This window comes from Mus pahari, chromosome 1, assembly GCF_900095145.1.
Source record: "Mus pahari chromosome 1, PAHARI_EIJ_v1.1, whole genome shotgun sequence".
NCBI lineage: Eukaryota > Metazoa > Chordata > Mammalia > Rodentia > Muridae > Mus > Mus pahari.
In genome coordinates this window covers 73,228,504-73,247,008 of record NC_034590.1, presented here as the reverse complement: position 1 = coordinate 73,247,008, position 18,505 = coordinate 73,228,504, and the positions used below count along the sequence as shown (strand labels likewise).

General features: G+C 41.2%; 1 protein-coding gene across 4 annotated transcripts in view; it reads right to left on the bottom strand.

Moving 5' to 3' along the window:
- Stim1 (stromal interaction molecule 1) overlaps positions 1 to 18,505 on the bottom strand; it is a 180,512-nt gene that overhangs the window by 36,752 nt on the left and 125,255 nt on the right. For all 4 annotated transcript variants that reach the window (XM_021199447.1, XM_029539084.1, XM_021199457.2 and 1 more), the window contains exon 3: positions 16,948 to 17,062. In XM_021199447.1, coding sequence (XP_021055106.1) covers positions 16,948 to 17,062 — 115 coding nt within the window. The remainder of the gene's footprint in view (positions 1 to 16,947; positions 17,063 to 18,505) is intronic.

Genomic DNA, 18,505 nt, shown 5'->3' with positions numbered 1-18,505 from the left:
GTCTTGCATGTTGAGTCTATTGGTATCTAGATGAACTGATCCTGAACTACAATATTAGTAATGATTATATTAATAGAAACCAGCACTTATATAGTACCAAATGATGATAGTGTTTAAGCATCTCAGATATTTTAACTCACTAACCTTTATCAATACCTCATGAAATAGATATCCTTTTTTATCCTAACTATAATGATGATGAAACTGAGCCACTAAAAGATTATACATAATCTTCCCAAAGTTATCCAGCTAGAAATTGTAGGAATTGGTAAGATCAAGATTTTGACTCAAGCAGATTGATTCTAGGGCTCATTTTATAAGCCATTATGCTGTCTGTCTATCTGAGTCTGTCTGTCTTCCTTCCTTCTTTCTGTCCTATCTATCTATCTATCTATCTATCTATCTATCTATCTATCTATCTATCCATCTATCCATCATCCATCCCACCCACCCATCCATCTATCCATCCACTCATCCATTCATCTCTCTTCCCAGTCTCTGTTGAAATTCCCATTCAGAGGCAAAACAGAGCCAGGAGATAAATTTAAATGGTATCATTAAACCCCTGAGTCAGAGAATACTTGTTCAAGGCCCCTCATCCATAGACATTTTAGTTTTGTATAAGTTAACTTCTCTCTTTTGCTTACTAAAAATTGAAAGAATTTCTGTTATAAGCCAATTTTAACCAAAAATATTACCAAGCAATCATTCACAACATGGTAAATCACATGATCACCAAAGTCAGAGTACCATAGCATCTCATCTCTTCATATCACAATGTTGGGGAGTATTTCAAATGGGCAATCATAAAATTTTTCTTTTTAAAATGATTTTACATTTATGTGCTGTTCAGACATGTTTAACGTTTACCTCTATTTATTATCAAAAGTTAATCACTGCTAGGTGGGTGGGTCTTGGCTTTAATGCTAGTACTCAGAAGGCAGAGCGAGATGGTCCACAAAGGAAGTTCCAGGCCAGTTAGGGTTACACAGTGAGATGCTTTCTCAAGAGAAAAAAACCCAGCAAGTTATTTGCTATATAAAGGAGCAAAAGTAGACATACTCAATTGGTATGTTCAAACCAATTGAGGTTAAATGAGATCATGATTTACTGTACAAATCATAGTTCATAGTAGCTTAGCTAGTGAGAAAGGGTGGAAGGAATGTGTCATTAGATGGCTCCCATAATATAGACACACTGAACTTAAGAGCCTGAACAACTGAAATGCAGCAACAAGATATCATTTCATTGGACTTTTAAGGTTTTAAAATGTATTGCTATTGTTTGTGATGTACATGGAGGCTGGAGGTAAGAGAACAACTTGAAAAACTAAGTTCTCTTTCCTACATGTGAGTCCCAGAGGTTGAACTCAGGTTGTCAGGCTTGGTAGTAAGTACCTTTTTGCTGAAATATCTGCTTTTCTTATCAGAGAGTGGGAGTACAAGTATGTGATCTAGGCATGTAGGAGGCTGAAACAGGCTGACCACATATTTAAGGCCAACTGGATCTACATAATAAGTTTGAGAACAGTCTAGGCTATATAATCTTTTAAAATATGTTTTTCTTTTTACATTTATATATACATCTCACATAGCAACTTAAGCCTCATTATATGAATACAGTGAGAGAACACTTAAATAACACAATAAAGTCAGGCATGACAGCTCATAACTGCAATCCCAACACTCAAAAGATAGAGACCGAAGGATCAGGAGTTCAAGGCTAGCACCAGCTACACAGTAAGTTCAAGGCTAGCCTGTCAAAAAAAACCAGATACATACATACATACATACATACATACATAAAAACAATTTTGATTGATACTGCAGGTTCAAAATAAATTATCAGTCCCCAAGAGAAATCTGCACATTACTTGGTTTTGAAAACCACTACTGTCAGCAAGAAGTCAAAATGTGTGACAGCAGAATAATTTGGTGAGATTCATCATCATCCTTTCTGAAGATCCAAATCAAAAGATACCTTTCAGAAGAATATTATCTATTCCCTTTAACTGTCAGGGAACAGCAAGGGTATGGGCCACATTGTAATCACTTTTGCTTGCATCAATGAGAATTTACTCACTCAAAGAGTAAGTTTCCTAAGTGCAAGTTCCAGAACTGTTCTAATTATAGCCTCCAAACAGCATCAATAAAGCTTCATCTCAAACGTTCAGCTTTATGGCTGGAGAGATGCTCAGTGGTTAAGAGCACTGGCTGCTCTTGTAAAGGACCAGAGCTTGGTTCTCAGCACCCATGTCTGGTAGCTCACAACTGCCCATAAACTACAACTCCAGAGAATCTAAAAGTATTCACTGAGCAGCCACATACAAATGGTCACACACACGCACACCCCCTGACACACATACACACTCACACACAGAAGTCGGGGGGAGGGGGAGAAAAACTGGCAACTCAAGGTCATCCTAGGCTATGTAGCAAATTCATATCTGCCCTGGACTACATGAAATTCTGTCTCAAACCAAAATTTAAAAATGAAAAACTAGGGAGGGTATAGGGGACTTTCGGGATAGCATTTGAAATGTAAATGAAGAAAATATCTAATAAAAATTTGTTTTAAATTAAAAAAAAAGAAAAACTAAAATTGGTTCATTTATCTAAGTACTTCTGAAATGTCTATCAAAAGCAGAGTAACTTAGGTCTATAATTCTATCCCTTGGAAGCCGGAAGCAGGTGGAGTAACAGGCTACCTGTGCTAATTATTGTTACTGTTTTGGTTTTTCAAGGCAGGTTTTTCTGTGTAGCCCTGGCTAGCCTGGAACTCATTCTGTAGACCAGGCTGTCCTCGAATTCAGAGATCCACCTGAAAGGCATGTGCTACCACTGCCCAGTGGCCACCCATGCTTTATAAAGAGGCCCTATCCTTAAAACAAGAAAGCAAAAACTCAGATAGACTCTGATCGTGGCAGGCAACCATACCTATGTCTTTTTTCAATCACCCTCACATGAACTACAACGGTTAGCAATCTGTACTATGTCCCTTTATGCTCCTGCTTCCACTAAAATGTGACTACAAAGCAGAAAACCAGGAAAACACCTTGAGCACGGCAAAGCTGAAGGCAAAACTGACTCCATACTCAGGACAAAGGCTCTGATGCTGAGTGGTTCTGAGAGCAGCTTAGACTATCAGCAGAGACACAGGAGATGAGAGGAGAGCCAGGAGAGAAAATGAGGCAGGTAGACAGGTATACTAAATGTGCTCTGAGAATGTTTCTAGAAGACAAGATACTACAGACCCTTTGTGTAAACAAAAGGTATCTATCTAGTCACTGCTTGGTTGAATATCTAGTTCCCAGTCAAAAATACACTGGAAGAAAGAAAATTAATTTCCAAGAGATATATTCAAACCCTATGGCTTGAAAAGGATAATGGATTTAGTGTTAAGAAAAATAGTGAGGAAAGTAGAATGAATTAGCCATTATTACTGAAAATGAAAATATATCCTAACACATTATCAATGTAGTCATTTACTGTAGTCGGGAATGTCTGGTAATGAAGGGATAAGAGAGTGATACACACTAGGCAGACAGACAAGTGCCAGCCTGTAAAGTTCAGAAAACAACACAGCCCAGAAATTGTGCCAAGTGAGCATGGCCTCAGCCAACACAAAGAGGCCTTTCTGCTTGGCGTGTAGAGTGGAAGGAAGGCACCTTTTTTGTTGGTAGAAAAGCCTGAGGCCAGCGGTACTTCAAGGGCCTTTTGTCTACTAAGAAGACGCCTTAACACAAGCCTGGACATAAATCCTTGGCATGTTCTAATCAGCACCCTCCACATTGAGACAAGCAAGTCACTCTAGACCAGTGTTTCTCAGCCTCTGTATCAATGACATTTTGTTGGGTGGGGTTATCTTTATTGTAGGGGCTGTGCTCTGGATCACTGCAGGACATTTAACAAATATCTCTAGCATGTACCCAGTACATGCCATCAGCAATGCTGCTGTTACAATAAAAACATCTATCTTCAGGTACTGCTCAATATGTCCCTCAAAAGGCAAAATTGCCCCCAGCTTAGAACCACTGCTCTAAATACTGCATTGAGGCAGAGGTTCTCTAAGAGGATGATTGTACCCCAAGGATGGCTTCTGACCAATCACTCCCTATACAGCTCAGTTACAGGGAAAAGATATGGCTTCAGTGTCATGCCAAACCTCAAGGCAATGTTTTGTTTATTTGTTTGGTTTTAGCTCTATGCATTATTCAGTTACCTAGGCAGCAGCCCCATCTAGGCAGGGCTTGACAGCATGGTGTCATCCACCTAAAGTCACTGCAAACTGAACAACATAAGCCATAATGAGCTGTATCCTCCGTGTTATCAGTATCTCTGATAGCAACTCTGAGTTTCAACATGATCTCATGCAGCAATCTAACTGAGACACCAGGGCCTCTGACCCCTAAGATTCAAGTGCCTAAAAGTCAAGTCTTACTCTACTTTCTCATTCCAGTTTTTTGTTATTGTTATTGTTTTTGTTTTGTTTGGGATAGGATCTCATATAGACAACATAGGTCCTCATACTTGCTATGAAGTGAAGGATGTCTGTATTCTGAGAGTGATAGGATTACAGGCATGCACCATCGAGTACAGACTGCATTCTCACCCCCCAAGCCACCAAAATAGAAAGAATCTCTGGCCAAGGAAGGTCACACACAGCAAGTATAGAGTGACTGCTGACAATAAGAGACTACAGAATTTGGCAAGAAGAGTTTATAAGAGATCAGGTACAAGCCGGGCGTGGTGGCGCATACCTTTAATCCCAGCACTCGGGAGGCAGAGGCAGGTGGATTTCTGAGTTCGAGGCCAGCCTGGTCTACAAAGTGAGTTCCAGGACAGCCAGAGCTACACAGAGAAACCCTGTCTCGAAAAACCAAAAAACCAAAACAAAACAAACAAAAAAAAAGAGATCAGGTACAGATTACAGATGACAAGGATGTTCAAACCCCAAGAGGACATTAGAGCAGGAAACAGTATCCTAAAACCTTATACCTCACCAAACCTGACTGTATGGTCCCTAGAATATCAAAGACATCATCTATAGGCAAAATGATGAACAATGCTACACAGAATAAGAAAAGGCCATACTCAAAAGATTATAGCAACACTCAAAAGAAAGATACACTTGCAGATATTGGGAGAACATGCTTTATTGAATATATATGGTGCCACTGGTAGGTTCTTATGTTCCAGTAGATAGCCCCAACATGTGTGTGTGTGTGTGTGTGTGTGTGTGTGTGTGTGTGTGTGTGTGTGTGCTTGTGGATTATTAAAACAAACAAGCATGAAGTTGACAAATTGAGTGTTAGAATCGGGGCTCTTAGGAGGAGGGAGGACTACATGAGATCATATTTCATTGTATGCATGTAAAAGATTCTCGAAAAAACAAAAAAACAAAAAAAGATTCTCAAAAATAAAAGTTTTAAAAGAAAGTGAGAATCTACAAGACAAGTAACTGCCATCTCGAGTCTCTTTCTCAGTTTTTGGCTATGTCTGGTTACTTGTTAGATTTGTTGTTTGAAACAAGAGAAACATGGAGCTTATACTATCTTCAATCTCACTATGTAGTTAAGGCTGGCCTTGAACTCCTGATCCTCCAGTCTCCATTTCCCACATTCTAGGAGTACAAACATGTGTGTCTAGGCTTGGCCCTGCTAGCTTTGTATTATAAAATATATAATATAAATTTGAAGCTAAAGACTTTAATGTCCATCTTATCTACCATGGACAATTTAGGATAAATGACTTAACTGATATGAGCCAAAATTCCCCTTTCTGTAAAATATTCAATCTGCCACTCAATAAACATTTATTTAGTACTCTTCCAAGCTAGGTCCTGGAAACAGAACAGAGCTAAGAAGGAGGTCCCTATTTCAAGTACTATAGCTTACAATCTAGCAATATCTATCAGTAGTAATTGCCTGCACATACAATCATTTTAAAAAGGAGTGCATTGGCTAGAGAGCTAGCTCCACAGTTAAGGGAGCTCATTGCTCTTACAAAGGACCCTGATTCAGTTCACACCCACCCATATCACAGGTCTGACAACTGGAATTCCAGTTCCACACATATAGTGTACATAAACTCATTCAAGCACGCATACACATACTAAGTAAAAAAATAAATAAATATTCCTTTTTAAAAATAGAGTGGGGCTGGAGAGATAGCTCAGTGCTTAAGAGCACTGAATTCTCTTCCAAAGGACCTGGATTTAATTCCCAGCACCGACATGCCAGTTCACAACTGTCTGCAACTCCAGTTCCAGGGAACCTGACACCCTCACACAGACATGTGCAGGGAAAACACCAATGCATTAAAAAAAAAATAGCATTGTCAGAATTTGGGTAAACAGAGATTCTGAACCACCAAAGAAAGAAATAAGAGCAATATCCAAAACTTACAAAGTGTGGGTCATGCACAGAGAACACAGATTCCAGTTTGTCTGGAGTCCAAGGTCATGAATAAGGACAAGGAAAATAAGAAGCTGCTGTAGCTAAATGATAAGTTATTGAAAGTAGATCATCTCCAACTCAAGGATAATTCATGGAGGTAATTATTAAACACCCCCCTATTTACTAGAACCTACTCCAGGACCTAAAAATACAGGAGAATACAAAAGTCACAGATCCTCTGGTGTTTATGATTCTGAGAGGAAAGGCAAAAAAGGCAGTCTAAACTGAGTCCATGAGATGGCTCAGCAGGTAGAAGTACCTAGAAATCACTCGCTATCAAGCCTGACAAGCTGCGTTTCAGTTCCTGGGTCTTACAAAGTGAAAGGAAAATAGCAGCTCCTGCAAATCATCCTCTGAACTTCCACCCATTTAAAGAAGCTAGCATTGTAGTCCCATGCTTTTAACCCAGGCAGAGGTAGATGGATCTCTGTGAGTTCAAGGTTAGCTGGTCTACATAGCAAGTCTCAAGCTGGCCAGGGCTACATAGTAATAACATGTCTTAAAAACAAATAAATAATGTAATAATTATATGACAATGAAAAATCCACAATAAAAACATCAAGTGGTAATAAAGTACAATTAAGAAAAAATAAGCAGGGCTGGTGAGATGGCTCAGTGGGTAAGAGCACCCGACTGCTCTTCCAAAGGTCCAGAGTTCAAATCCCAGCAACCACATGGTGGCTCATAACCATACCTAACAAGATCTGATGCCCTCTTCTGGAGTGTCTGAAGACAGCTACAGTGTACTTACATATAATAAATAAATAAATCTTCTTAAAAAAAAAAAAAAAAGAAAAAAGAAAAAATAAGCAGTAAGAGAATAAATGTAAACAGAAAAGCCTTTTAGAGGAAGGAAAGGCCTCTTGGTGCCCTGACATCTGAGTAGATGAGGTGGAACTGTGAGTCATGTGGATATGTGGGGTAAGGGCACGTCAGCGGAAGGAACAATAAGTATCCTTCCTAGCACTCCAGCTATAGCTATCCCCTAGGGATGCGCCAAGGCAGATCCTGGGCCTTGGCCAATCTTTTCTCTTGCCAGGGAAAGGCTAAGCCATAAGAAACGAGTGCCTGAGTCAGTATCTCTTTCCCATAATGGACTTGTGGCGCCTGTAGATGAAGCCCTCATCTACTTCTGTGGTTTCAAACCCTCATCCCAAGAGAATGACATCCATTAGGGGAGTTGCCAACCCCTTTTTGAGTCTCCTCACACAGCTATTAGTGCACTGGCTGGTCACCTCATCAACCTCAGTTAGTCATCTGGTTCAACAGTCAAATATGGCCTGACAGTTACAAATGTAGGCTTTGTAACCATGTGCCTTGAACCAAACGTCACTTATTAAATGTAAGATCCCAGTCTCATTTTTGTTACTTATAAAATGGTGATAAGTAGAGTTTTTAGATGGTATGGTAAAGACATAAGGAACCTCCTTTCCTATAGTAAATGCTAGTAGCTGGCTGTCTTAGTCAGGGTTTCTATTCCTGCACAAACATCATGACAAAGAAGCAAGTTGGGGAGGAAAGGGTTTATTCAGCTTACATTTCCATACTGCTATTCATCACCAAGGAAGTCAGGACTGGAACTCAAGCAGGTCAGAAAGCAGGAGCTGATGCAGAGGCCATGAAGGGATGTTCTTTACTGGCTTGCTCAGTCTGCTCTCTTATAGAACCCAAGACTACCAGCCCAGAGACGGTCCCACTCACAAGGGGCCCTCCCCCCTTGGTCACTAATTGAGAAAATGCCCTGCAGCTGGATCTCATGGAGGCATTTCCCCAACTGAAGCTCCTTTCTCTGTGATAACTCCAGCTGTGTCAAGTTGACACAAAATTAGCCAGTACACTGGCCAACAATGGTGGTACAAACCTGGGATCCCAGCACTTGGGAGGTGGAACCAGGAGAATCAGGTATTCAAGACCTGCCTCAGCTACATCTGCTATCATCACCATTTTTTTATTCACTCATTCATCAAGATTTTATTAGTACTCCCTGTTGAAGCTGCCAGGGTGCATCACGAGCACAGGGATGAATCTTCATGAACTCCATCCTTAAGAGCTCTCTCTGAAAGAACTTGCAAGAGTAAATGAATGAATAAGACAGTGTGGTAAGTGCTCTCTTTGAGAGATAAGGTGATAAGGAGACTCAGAGAGACATGGAACTAGTTGACAGAAAAGGCATCACAAAGCTTACTTGTAGGCTAACCTAAAAAATTAATAAGGGGCAGTAGAGATGGTTCAGTGGTTAAGAACACTGGCTGCTCTTCCAGAGGAATTAGGTTCATTCCCAGAACTCATATGGTAGCTCACAGCCATCTGTAACTCCAGTTCCTTCTCTGGAGATTTGACACTCTCTTCTGGCCTCTGTGGGCTCCAGGCATACACACGGCGCACAGCCATACATGCAAGCAAAGCACCCATATACACAAAATAAAAGAGTTTAAATTTAGTTGATCAACTGAATTTTCTTGTCTATTCTATGAACAAACCAGCTATAAAATCCTCCCAAAATGGCTACTCCTAAGGATGGGATGAAAACCTGGAACTGAGTTGTCTAAGAGTTTCCCTTCCTGCTGTCATCTGGGAATCTTAGTCCCTAGTATGATGTCAATATCAAACCCCAAAACATCACTGTAAAAATATCTGGGTCTTGGGGGCTGGTGAGATGGCTCAGTGGGTAAGAGCACCCGACTGCTCTTCCGAAGGTCCGGAGTTCAAATCCCAGCAACCACATGGTGGCTCATAGCCATCCATAACAAGATCTGATACCCTCTTCTGGAGTGTCTGAAGACAGCTACAGTGTACTTACATATAATAAATAAATAAATCTTTAAAAAAAAATATCTGGGTCTTGGGCCTAGGCCTCCGATGAGAGGCCCACTCCACTAGGTCACTATGCAAACCTCTGGTCTATTAAACACCATAAGGATATACTATTAAAGGCCCCATACAGAGCTACAACAAAGTGCAGGGGAAAATCAGGCTAGAGAAATATTGGCAGGGCGGCTGCACAGCAGCAGGACAACTTTGAAGCTTTGGGATGTGAAAATGTAAGATAGGACAATGACAATGGTAGAGACAAGAACAAACTTTTGACTTCTTTCCTAATCTGGGTTGACTTCAGTACTAAGTGTTAGAAAGTGGGATCATATAAAATGCTGACTTCAAGCAATCTGATAGGGAAACTGATAGGGTAACAGGCTGTAATTAATGTGTTAAGTGCTATGATGAGATAAACATAAGAAGTCATGGGGACACAACACACATTATCTAGACTGTGGTTTTTCAGGAAAGATTTCAAAAGGAGCCATCTAAAGAGAATGCTTGTTTGAAGCTGGATCTTCGGTAGGTAAGAGTGGCCTCCAAGGCTCTACGTAGCCAAGGAGGATTCTGAACTCCTAACTCTCTTGCCCCTATTTCCTAAGTGCTTAGCTCATAGGAGTATGTCATTATACATGGTTCACACGGTCCCTACTGAGACTAGTACCTAGAATTTCATGTATATAGGGCTAGCATCCTAAGGGTATCTCTATGTAGTCTTGGCTGTCCTCCTGGAGCTCACTATGTAGACAAACCAGACTGGATCTCCTGCCTCCTGAGTGTTATGACTTTTTTTTTTTTCAAGATGGGGTTTCTCTATGTAGCCCCAGCTGTCCAGGAACTCACTCTGTAGATCAACCTTGAACTCAGAGATCTGCCCACCTCTACCTCCTAAGTGCTGGGAATGAAAGCATGCATCAGCATACCCAGCAGTCTTTTTTTTAAGAAAGAAAGAAAGAAAGAAAGAAAGAAAGAAAGAAAGAAAGAAAGAAAGAAAGAAAGAAAGAAAGAAAGAAGAGAGGGAGAAGGATCTCATCATGTAGACCAGGCTAGCTTCCAATTCAAGTCAACTTTCCTGCCTCAGTCTTCCAAATGCTGGCATTACAGGTGTGAAACATACGTGCCTAGTAATGTATTTCAAATTTAAAAACACAAGTCAAGGCCTGGGGACATAGCTAAATGGGAGAGCACCTTTTGAGTTCAACCGCAGTACTTTGAAAATAAAATAATCAATAATGAAAAGACAGAAAAAGATACACTAAACTATAACAGGTGGAGGACCTATACCTGGAAGTAGTAGAACCTGTAGGTGTGGTTTAGCAGAGAGAAGATTGGTCATTTGTGACATATGGATATTAGAAGCCCAGATCACTTTATCATACACTCCTTCTTTGCTTTCCAGTCACCACAAAGTAAACAGTTTCCCCTGCCAAGGGATCTCTGCCTGAATAGAACACCTTACTACAGACCAAAGGCAACAAGGCTTCTGAAATTGAGAGTCAAACAAAATCTTCCAAATAAAACGTATTCCTTTCAGTCTCTGCTCCCATCCAGGGACTGCCCCACCTGGGGATCTATCCTGTCTGCAAACAACAGACACTGTTGCTGTTGGCAAGAGGCACTTGCTAACAGGAACCAGGTGTGAATGTTCCTTGGGAGGTTCTGCCAGCACCTGACCAATGCAGATGTGGATGCTTGGAGCCAACCATCAGACTGAGCTTGGGGATCCTGGTCAGGAGGAGCTGGCAAAAGGACTGGAGGAGCGGAGGGGGATTGCAACCCCATAGGAAGAACAATGTCGGCTGGCCAGACTGCCCAAGTTCTCCCAGGGACTAGACCTCTATGTATAGGGATGGATCCATGGCTCCAGATACATAAGTAGCAGAGGATGACCTTGCCTGACATCAATGGGAGGGGAAGCCTTTGGTCCTGTGGAGGTTTGGTGCCCCAGAGAATGGGGATGCTGTAGCAGTAGGGCTGGTGGGTAGGTGGAAAAGCACCCTCACAGAGGCAAGGGAACGGGGGAGAGGGCTGTGGGATGGGGGTTTGTGGAGGAGTAACTGGGAAGTGGAAGATCATTTGTGATGTAAACGAATGGAATGATTAATAAAAGGAAAAGGAAAAGGAAAAAGAAAAAATGTGTTCCTTTCTCAGTAAATGATAAACCGAGCAGCTAGAAACACAACCAAGGTTAAGTAGACTTAATATCATCAGTCAATGAGTTGATTGGCATTTTTACACTAGCCAATAGAATATTTGTACAGATGAGCATGTGCACATAAACAGACTATAAGTTAAGATATAAAAAGGAAAAATATTTATAGACCAGTAAAGGTTTCAACTGAATGTGATAGTGTGCAACTGTAATGTAAGCACTAGAAAAACTGAGGCAGGAAAATCGTGAGTTTGAGGGCCCCGGCTATATAGAAAGTTTCAGGCCAGATAACACAGGTAATCCTAGCATTCAAAAGGCAGAGACTACAAATTTCTGGGGCCAGATTGTAATACATAGTGAGTTTCAAGTGAGCACTGAGACACTGACTCAATGAACAAGGTGAAGAGTGACTGAGGAAGACTTAAAATGTCAGCCTTGGGCCTCTACACATTTAATGCATATACCCACGTACATACATATACAAACATGCATATAGATTCCTATCATGCACAGACATATGGAAAAGAAGATGATGAAGAAAGGGTTCAAATCAGTGATTTCAGCCTTCATATTAAAAAGCTAGGGAAAGGGGTGTGTGTGGAGAGAATGAATTATTTCACAGTCACGGGGTATGGTGATTTATGCCTGCAATCCCGGCACTTACTCAGGAAGTAAAAGCATAATGATCAGGAGTTCAAAACCAGTCATGGCTACATGGCAGTTTGAGGCAAGCCTGAACCATAAGATGTTATCTTAACACAAACAAACAAATGCCTAAGATTTAAAAGATACTCCACAAAAGAAGATATATGACTGACAACTTATGTACATGAGAAGATGCCCAGTATCACTAGCACTCCTACACCAGGCTAAAATTTAACAGACTGATGACAATATTTACAAGGAGACTGGGGCGGAGGGTCTCATACACTACTGATGGGAATATCTAACACTGATAGTTTCTTGATACCTGCCATACGATCTAGTCATTCCACTCCTAGGTGTTTTCCTAAGACACAGAATATGCATGTGACTCATATTTAAACGGTCACTTCAGCTTTATTTACAATAGACAGAAACTATATGTAGCTCAAATGTCTAACAAGAGGTAAATGGACAAAAATATTGAAATATATCTCATTATATTAATACTCAGTAATAAAAAAGAGCTATTTGTACATGTAAAATATGAATCCCCCAAATTTTTTTTTTGTTTGTTTTTTGAGACAGGATTTCTCTGTATAGCCCTGGCTATCCTGGAACTCACTTTGTAGACCAGGCTGGCCTCGAACTCAGAAATCCGCCTGCCTCTGCTTCCTGAGTACTGGGATTAAAGGCGTGCGCCGCCATGCCCGACTTAAGAAACTAAAATTTAAAGGGTATGTATCATATAACTCTATTTAAATAAAATGCTAGCAAGTGTGAACTGAACTGGCCAGAAGATAGTTCAGTAGTTATTGAGGGGAGGAGAGATGACAGAAGATATGAGGTAACGAACAGAGACTGCTTTTACTGTGCAGTGGCCTCACAATTGTACACATATGGTAAAACAGAGACTACGATGAACTATAAATGTTTGTAATTTATATCAATATCATCTCATTAGCTCCCATGAAAAAGCTGCTGAAATCAAGTTATGGCAGCAGCATAGGTTTACATAAGAGCACAGAGAAGGAGGCTCAGAGAGGGTGTAATTTCCCAAGTAAGACCTTTCTTCTTCTAGATATATTTAAAATAAAACATAAAATGACTTAAATATTAGGTCACAACATAGATGACAATTTTGATTCAGGCATCAGAAAGAAAACTTACCTGGGGACTTTGTGGCTAGCCCCGTGCAGGTAACAAGCTTGGCATGTGTGAGGGCCTGGATTTGAGCTCCAGCACAGGTGGGGTGGGGGAGGGGCTGGGGGGAGCACGGTGGTGTGGAGGGGGAGTGAGTGGGAGCACCGGGTGCCACAGGCTTGTAACCCCAGCATTTGGGAGACAGAGAACCGGGAGGGTCAACTAGCCTTGGTTACTTGAGGTGCTGCCCCAAGAGAGGGAAAGAGGGAGGGAATAAACAAATGTTCTTTTTCTGTCAAAAATATAGCAACAACTAATAGAAAGGGGAGAGGGAGCAGGAGGAGAAGACAGAGTCTGTGGTAAAGTGCAAATGGCCTGGGAAGGCCCAGCTTTATAACCAACTTCAGACAGAAGTGAGAGCAGAGCTGTGAGGATCTTACTCTGTGCTGTCTTAAGTAACTACACAGATAGTGACAGGATTATATTCCATTGTTCCAACTCAATCTCCTTGCCTCATTTTCCACATCTGAAAACAGGGATAACTCAAAACCACAGTAACAATACATTTCAAGTTATCATGAGAAATGAATGAACATAAAGAAAACACTTAGAACAGCGTTTAGCATGTGTGATGTACTATACATGTATCAGAGTCGTTTCTGAGTTGCTGCTGACTTTATTATTAAAACCCAGAGCTGGTTAATGAAGAGGATAGCAGACTTTTCTGCTAAGATCTAAATAGCACAGGAGAAGTGGGGGAGAGAAAGAAGGAGACAGAGAGAAAGAGAGACAGACAGAGACAGAGAGAAAAAAACAAAACAAGAAAAACCACTGATTTCCAACATTAGTCAGAGAATGTTAACAACAACACTAATCACACAAAAGGCGTGGCATTCATTAGCCTGCCAATGTTCTGAACATAAATGACTAAAGCTGATATCTACACCAGTTAGTTATATTCAGGCCAGCCAGTTTGAATTAATGCCAGAATACCACACACCTTTCATAGCTCTGGAAACTCACTCTAGAGAGAATAGGAGCCTTTCTCTAAATAATGAGGCAAATTTTTGGGCACAAGAAGATTCTTACTTTTAGTCTATCAAACCTCCGGTCAACAGTCCTGAAAAGGTACACATTTATGACTTCATAGCAGTGAGGTCGTATGTTTTACTGCTAAGGGCAAACAAGTCTCAGGCCCTTCTAAAAACCATACTCCATTGTCTTCCATGTTCCTGTAATTTGAAATACACTGGAAGTGTTCCAAATAGTTGCTAAGTCCAGAAATAAAGTTCTGACCAGAAAATGGCCTGGGCTGTTCGCTCACACTAGGATTCAGTCCTCCATCGCTGCCTTCCCTCTGTCACTCTCCTTTCTCAGTCACGTTTGTTTGAGCTTGTAGAAAGGCCACAAACATGCTCCTCACCTCCTGCATTCTAAGTTCATACTTATAAAATCTACTCTTAAAAACTAAGCACCTTATCCCCACGCTATTAGAGAAGAAAAACAAAACTAAACAGACTGCTGGAAGATTTTCCCTGGCAATTCTAGCATTGCTGTAAAGATACATTCAACTGCGGAAGGGTGTGTGTGTGTGTGTGTGTGTGTGTGTGTGTGTGTGTGTGTGTGTAAACCTCAGAAGAGTCCCAGAAAGCTTTCTCCTACACACTCCTTTACGTGCTCCTTCTAAACTGATGGCACTTAAGTGGCAGCAGCTGCTCCATTTCCTGCTGCGAATCTCCTGAATCTAATGCTCTCTTCCTACATATGCATGTTTCCTCTCAGATTTAAATTCTACAGTCGCAGGTAAGACTCTGAATAAAAATAGAAACAGTCTCATTCTACTACAAGTAGTGTTGTCTGCCATCAGATGACAAGGAAGTGCATTGATCGACAAGGATCAGAAGACCTACATCTAGTCCTGGCTCTCCTAAATGCATGGCAATGAATACATACTTTTATAAGCCAAGTCCTAAGTTTCCTCATCTAAAAACAAGGAAAATTAGAACAGTGGCAGGTGCCTATAATCCCAGCTCCTTACCAGGCTAAGATCCAAGAGTCTGAGGACAACATGGGCATGAGAGTAAGGAGACACTCTCAAAATTCTGAAGTCCTGGATAACTCATTTAACCTTTCTTAACACTTTATACTGGTCAAGCTTTTTTTTTTTGGGGGGGGGGGGTTGTTTTGTTTGTTTGGGTTTTTGTTTTTGGGTTTTGGGTTTGTTTGTTTGTTTTGTTTTTTGGTCAACTTGATACAGCTAGAATTGTCTTAGGAGAGGGAACGTCAATTGAGAAAATTGGCTCCATAACATCAGCCTGTAGGTGTAGCTTCTGGGGCATTTTTAAATTAGTGATGTGGGAGGGCACAGGCCACCGGAGTGATGCCCCAAGGCAGGAGGTTCTGAATGGTCCAAGAAAGCAAACTGAACAAGCCATGAAGGGCAAGCCAGTAAGCTGCATTTCTTTACAGTCTCTGCCTTGGCTTCTCCTGATGATGGACTATAATCCAAATTAACCCTTTCCTCCCCAAGTTGATTTTCGTCACAACAAGAGAAAGTAAACTAGGACAATCTCCTCTATAAGACCTTGGGAAAACACTGTTTCCAATATCTGTCTGTCTGTCTACGTATGTATGTATGTACCTACCTACCTACCTACCTGTCTTAGAGACTGAGTTTCACAGACCCTAGACTGCCCTTGAACTTAGTGAGGATGATCTTAAACTCTGGTCCTCTTGCCTCCACTTCCCAAGATCTGGGATTATATATGTGTACTGCCACAGTTGGGTTTCCCAGTGTTGGAAAGCAAATTCAGGGATGCAAGCCACTTACCAAATGAACTATAAGCTTCCAATCCTACTGAGATCTAAGGAAGCTCTAGCCATAGAGATAAAAGAGGAAGCTAAAGATCTATCACTTTCTTTCCTGTCAAGTGTCATAAACTAAACATGGTCTTTTACTCAGAATTCTGAATAAAATGTTCCAGTGGAGGGAAACAAGGTTGTAGGATGTAGGAGCTTTATTACTTGAAGGGTCTAAAATTTTCACTGATAAATTCAACATAAGTCAGTAATGTGACCACTGAGGGCACTAGTACTTAATAAGGAAGTGATAATATATATGCCCAGGGTCCAGAGCCCAGAAGTTGGCAACACAGTTCAGCTCTGTGTAAATCAAACCACATTTAGGTCTCTGCCCAGCTCAAGGAGCTAAGAAAAATATTATAAAAATGTTTACAAAAAGAACATCTAAATCAGAAAGAGCCTGAAATATTTTTATTCAAAGATGAAGGAATATTTAACTTGGCAAGGAGGAGTGATGAAGGCAAAAGATTCAGGACCTGATCCATCTTTCCTGCCACTCAACCTTTGGATCACTGGGACTCAGAAAAGGTGGACTGAGCAGAGAGTACAGAACAGGCTGCCTCAAGAGAACAGAGCAGCAAGCTCCTTATTCCTGGGGAGGACATGACAAGCTGGTAGATTTCTACGGAGGATAGTGTGAGGACAGAAGTTGATAGGCTAGAATTCAAGACATCCTAATGAAGGACAACTTCAAATCCCTTTCCCAGCATAGTGACTGTAACTCGGTCTTATTCCATGACTCTATAGAATGATTTCAGTAACTCCCTTCTTGTTAAGCATGCTTTTGTTGTTCATGTCCTTCTAAGGCCAGTATCTATTCATCCTCGATCTTCTCTAACCCTCTGACAACCATGACCACAACCCAGCTGCCTGTTACCTTCTGATGACTTCCATGCCTTCCACAGGTCCTCCACGCTGATAAGCTTATCCTCACCATGGAATGTGCTGTGTTTCACTGTTGGGTCATGGTAATTGAGGTCTTCCCTTAGGAACTGTAAGAGAAAAGCACACAAGTCACAGGAGATACTTATGAACCAGCCCACCAAGATCTCCACAAGCCACTTGTCTCCAGCTATACATAACACATTTCCAATGCACTACTTATAAACCCCACTCATTTATCTTTCTATGTGAATGCCTCCGTTTCTGGTAAAAACAAATTTTCACTTAGTTATATGTTTCATATGAGAAAGACATATATATTTGAATTCTTCCCTCATACTTTATTATTATTATTATTTATTGAAAGTGACAGTGGACTCAACAAGCCACAAGAGAAACAAAGAAGAGTTAATGTTTAAAAGAAATGTGCAGTATGTCTGTGCATGCCTGTGCACACATGTACATTTGCAAAAGTCACAGGTCAACATTCACCTTATCTTTTGAGACAGGGTCTCACTGAACCTGGAAAATATTAATATGGCTAGGCTGACTGGCCAGCAAGCCCCCAAAATTCACCTGTCCACCCACAGCAGCCCTGAAGTTACAGATATGTGCTGCAGTGCTTGACTTTTTATATGGATGCTGGGGATCAACACTTGGGTCCTCACAACTGTGTGGCAAGCACTGTACCAACTCAGCTAGGTTCCCAGTAGCTCCAACAGTTTAGTTTGTCTGGTTGGTGTTTTTTGTTTGGTTGTTTAATATAGACAAAGTCTCATATAGCCCAGGCTAACCTGGAATGTCCTATGTACCTGAGGATGACTCTGGACTCTTTTGTGGGGGGAGGAGGGTAAAAATATGGGAGAGGAAAGAGTGAAAGAAAGAAAGAAAGAGAGAGAGGAGGAGGAGGAAGGAAGGAAGGAAGGAACAAAAGAAAGGGAAAAGGAGAATGGGAACTAATGAAGTTTTATGTAAACTGTTCTATTTCAAATGTAATTTAAATTTATATCTCTGTGTGTACTTGAGTACATGAGAGAGCAGAGACATCAGATCCCCCTGGAGCTGGAATTAACAACTCAGGAGACCTCTAGAAGAGCAATGTATTCCTTTAACTACCATCTCTCCAGTCCTGAAATGTGCAGGGAATGAACGTTCTACTTGAAACTGAGGATAATATCAATTGCCAATATCAGCGTGGAAAAGGAACCTGCAGGCCCAAGAACTGGTGCTTAAGGAGCTAAGGGAGGGCTCAAGCCTTGTCCTCTCCACTCCACTCCTGGGTTCACAGGCAGGTGCAACAAGACAGCCGGGCCAAACAGCAGTTTCCCCTCCCCAAGTGCATGTGCTATTCGCCCTGCTGCTGCCCCGGGCACTCACATTCTGTGCAGTATTTATACAGCTGACACTGCTCAGGCATGAGACCCTCAGCCCCATAGAGGCACAGAGTTTAATGGTTCCTGGTATTCACAAAAGTATTTCTTTTCTTTTCTTTTCTTTTCTTTTCTTTTCTTTTCTTTATTTACATTACAAATGCTATCCCGAAAGTTCCCTAT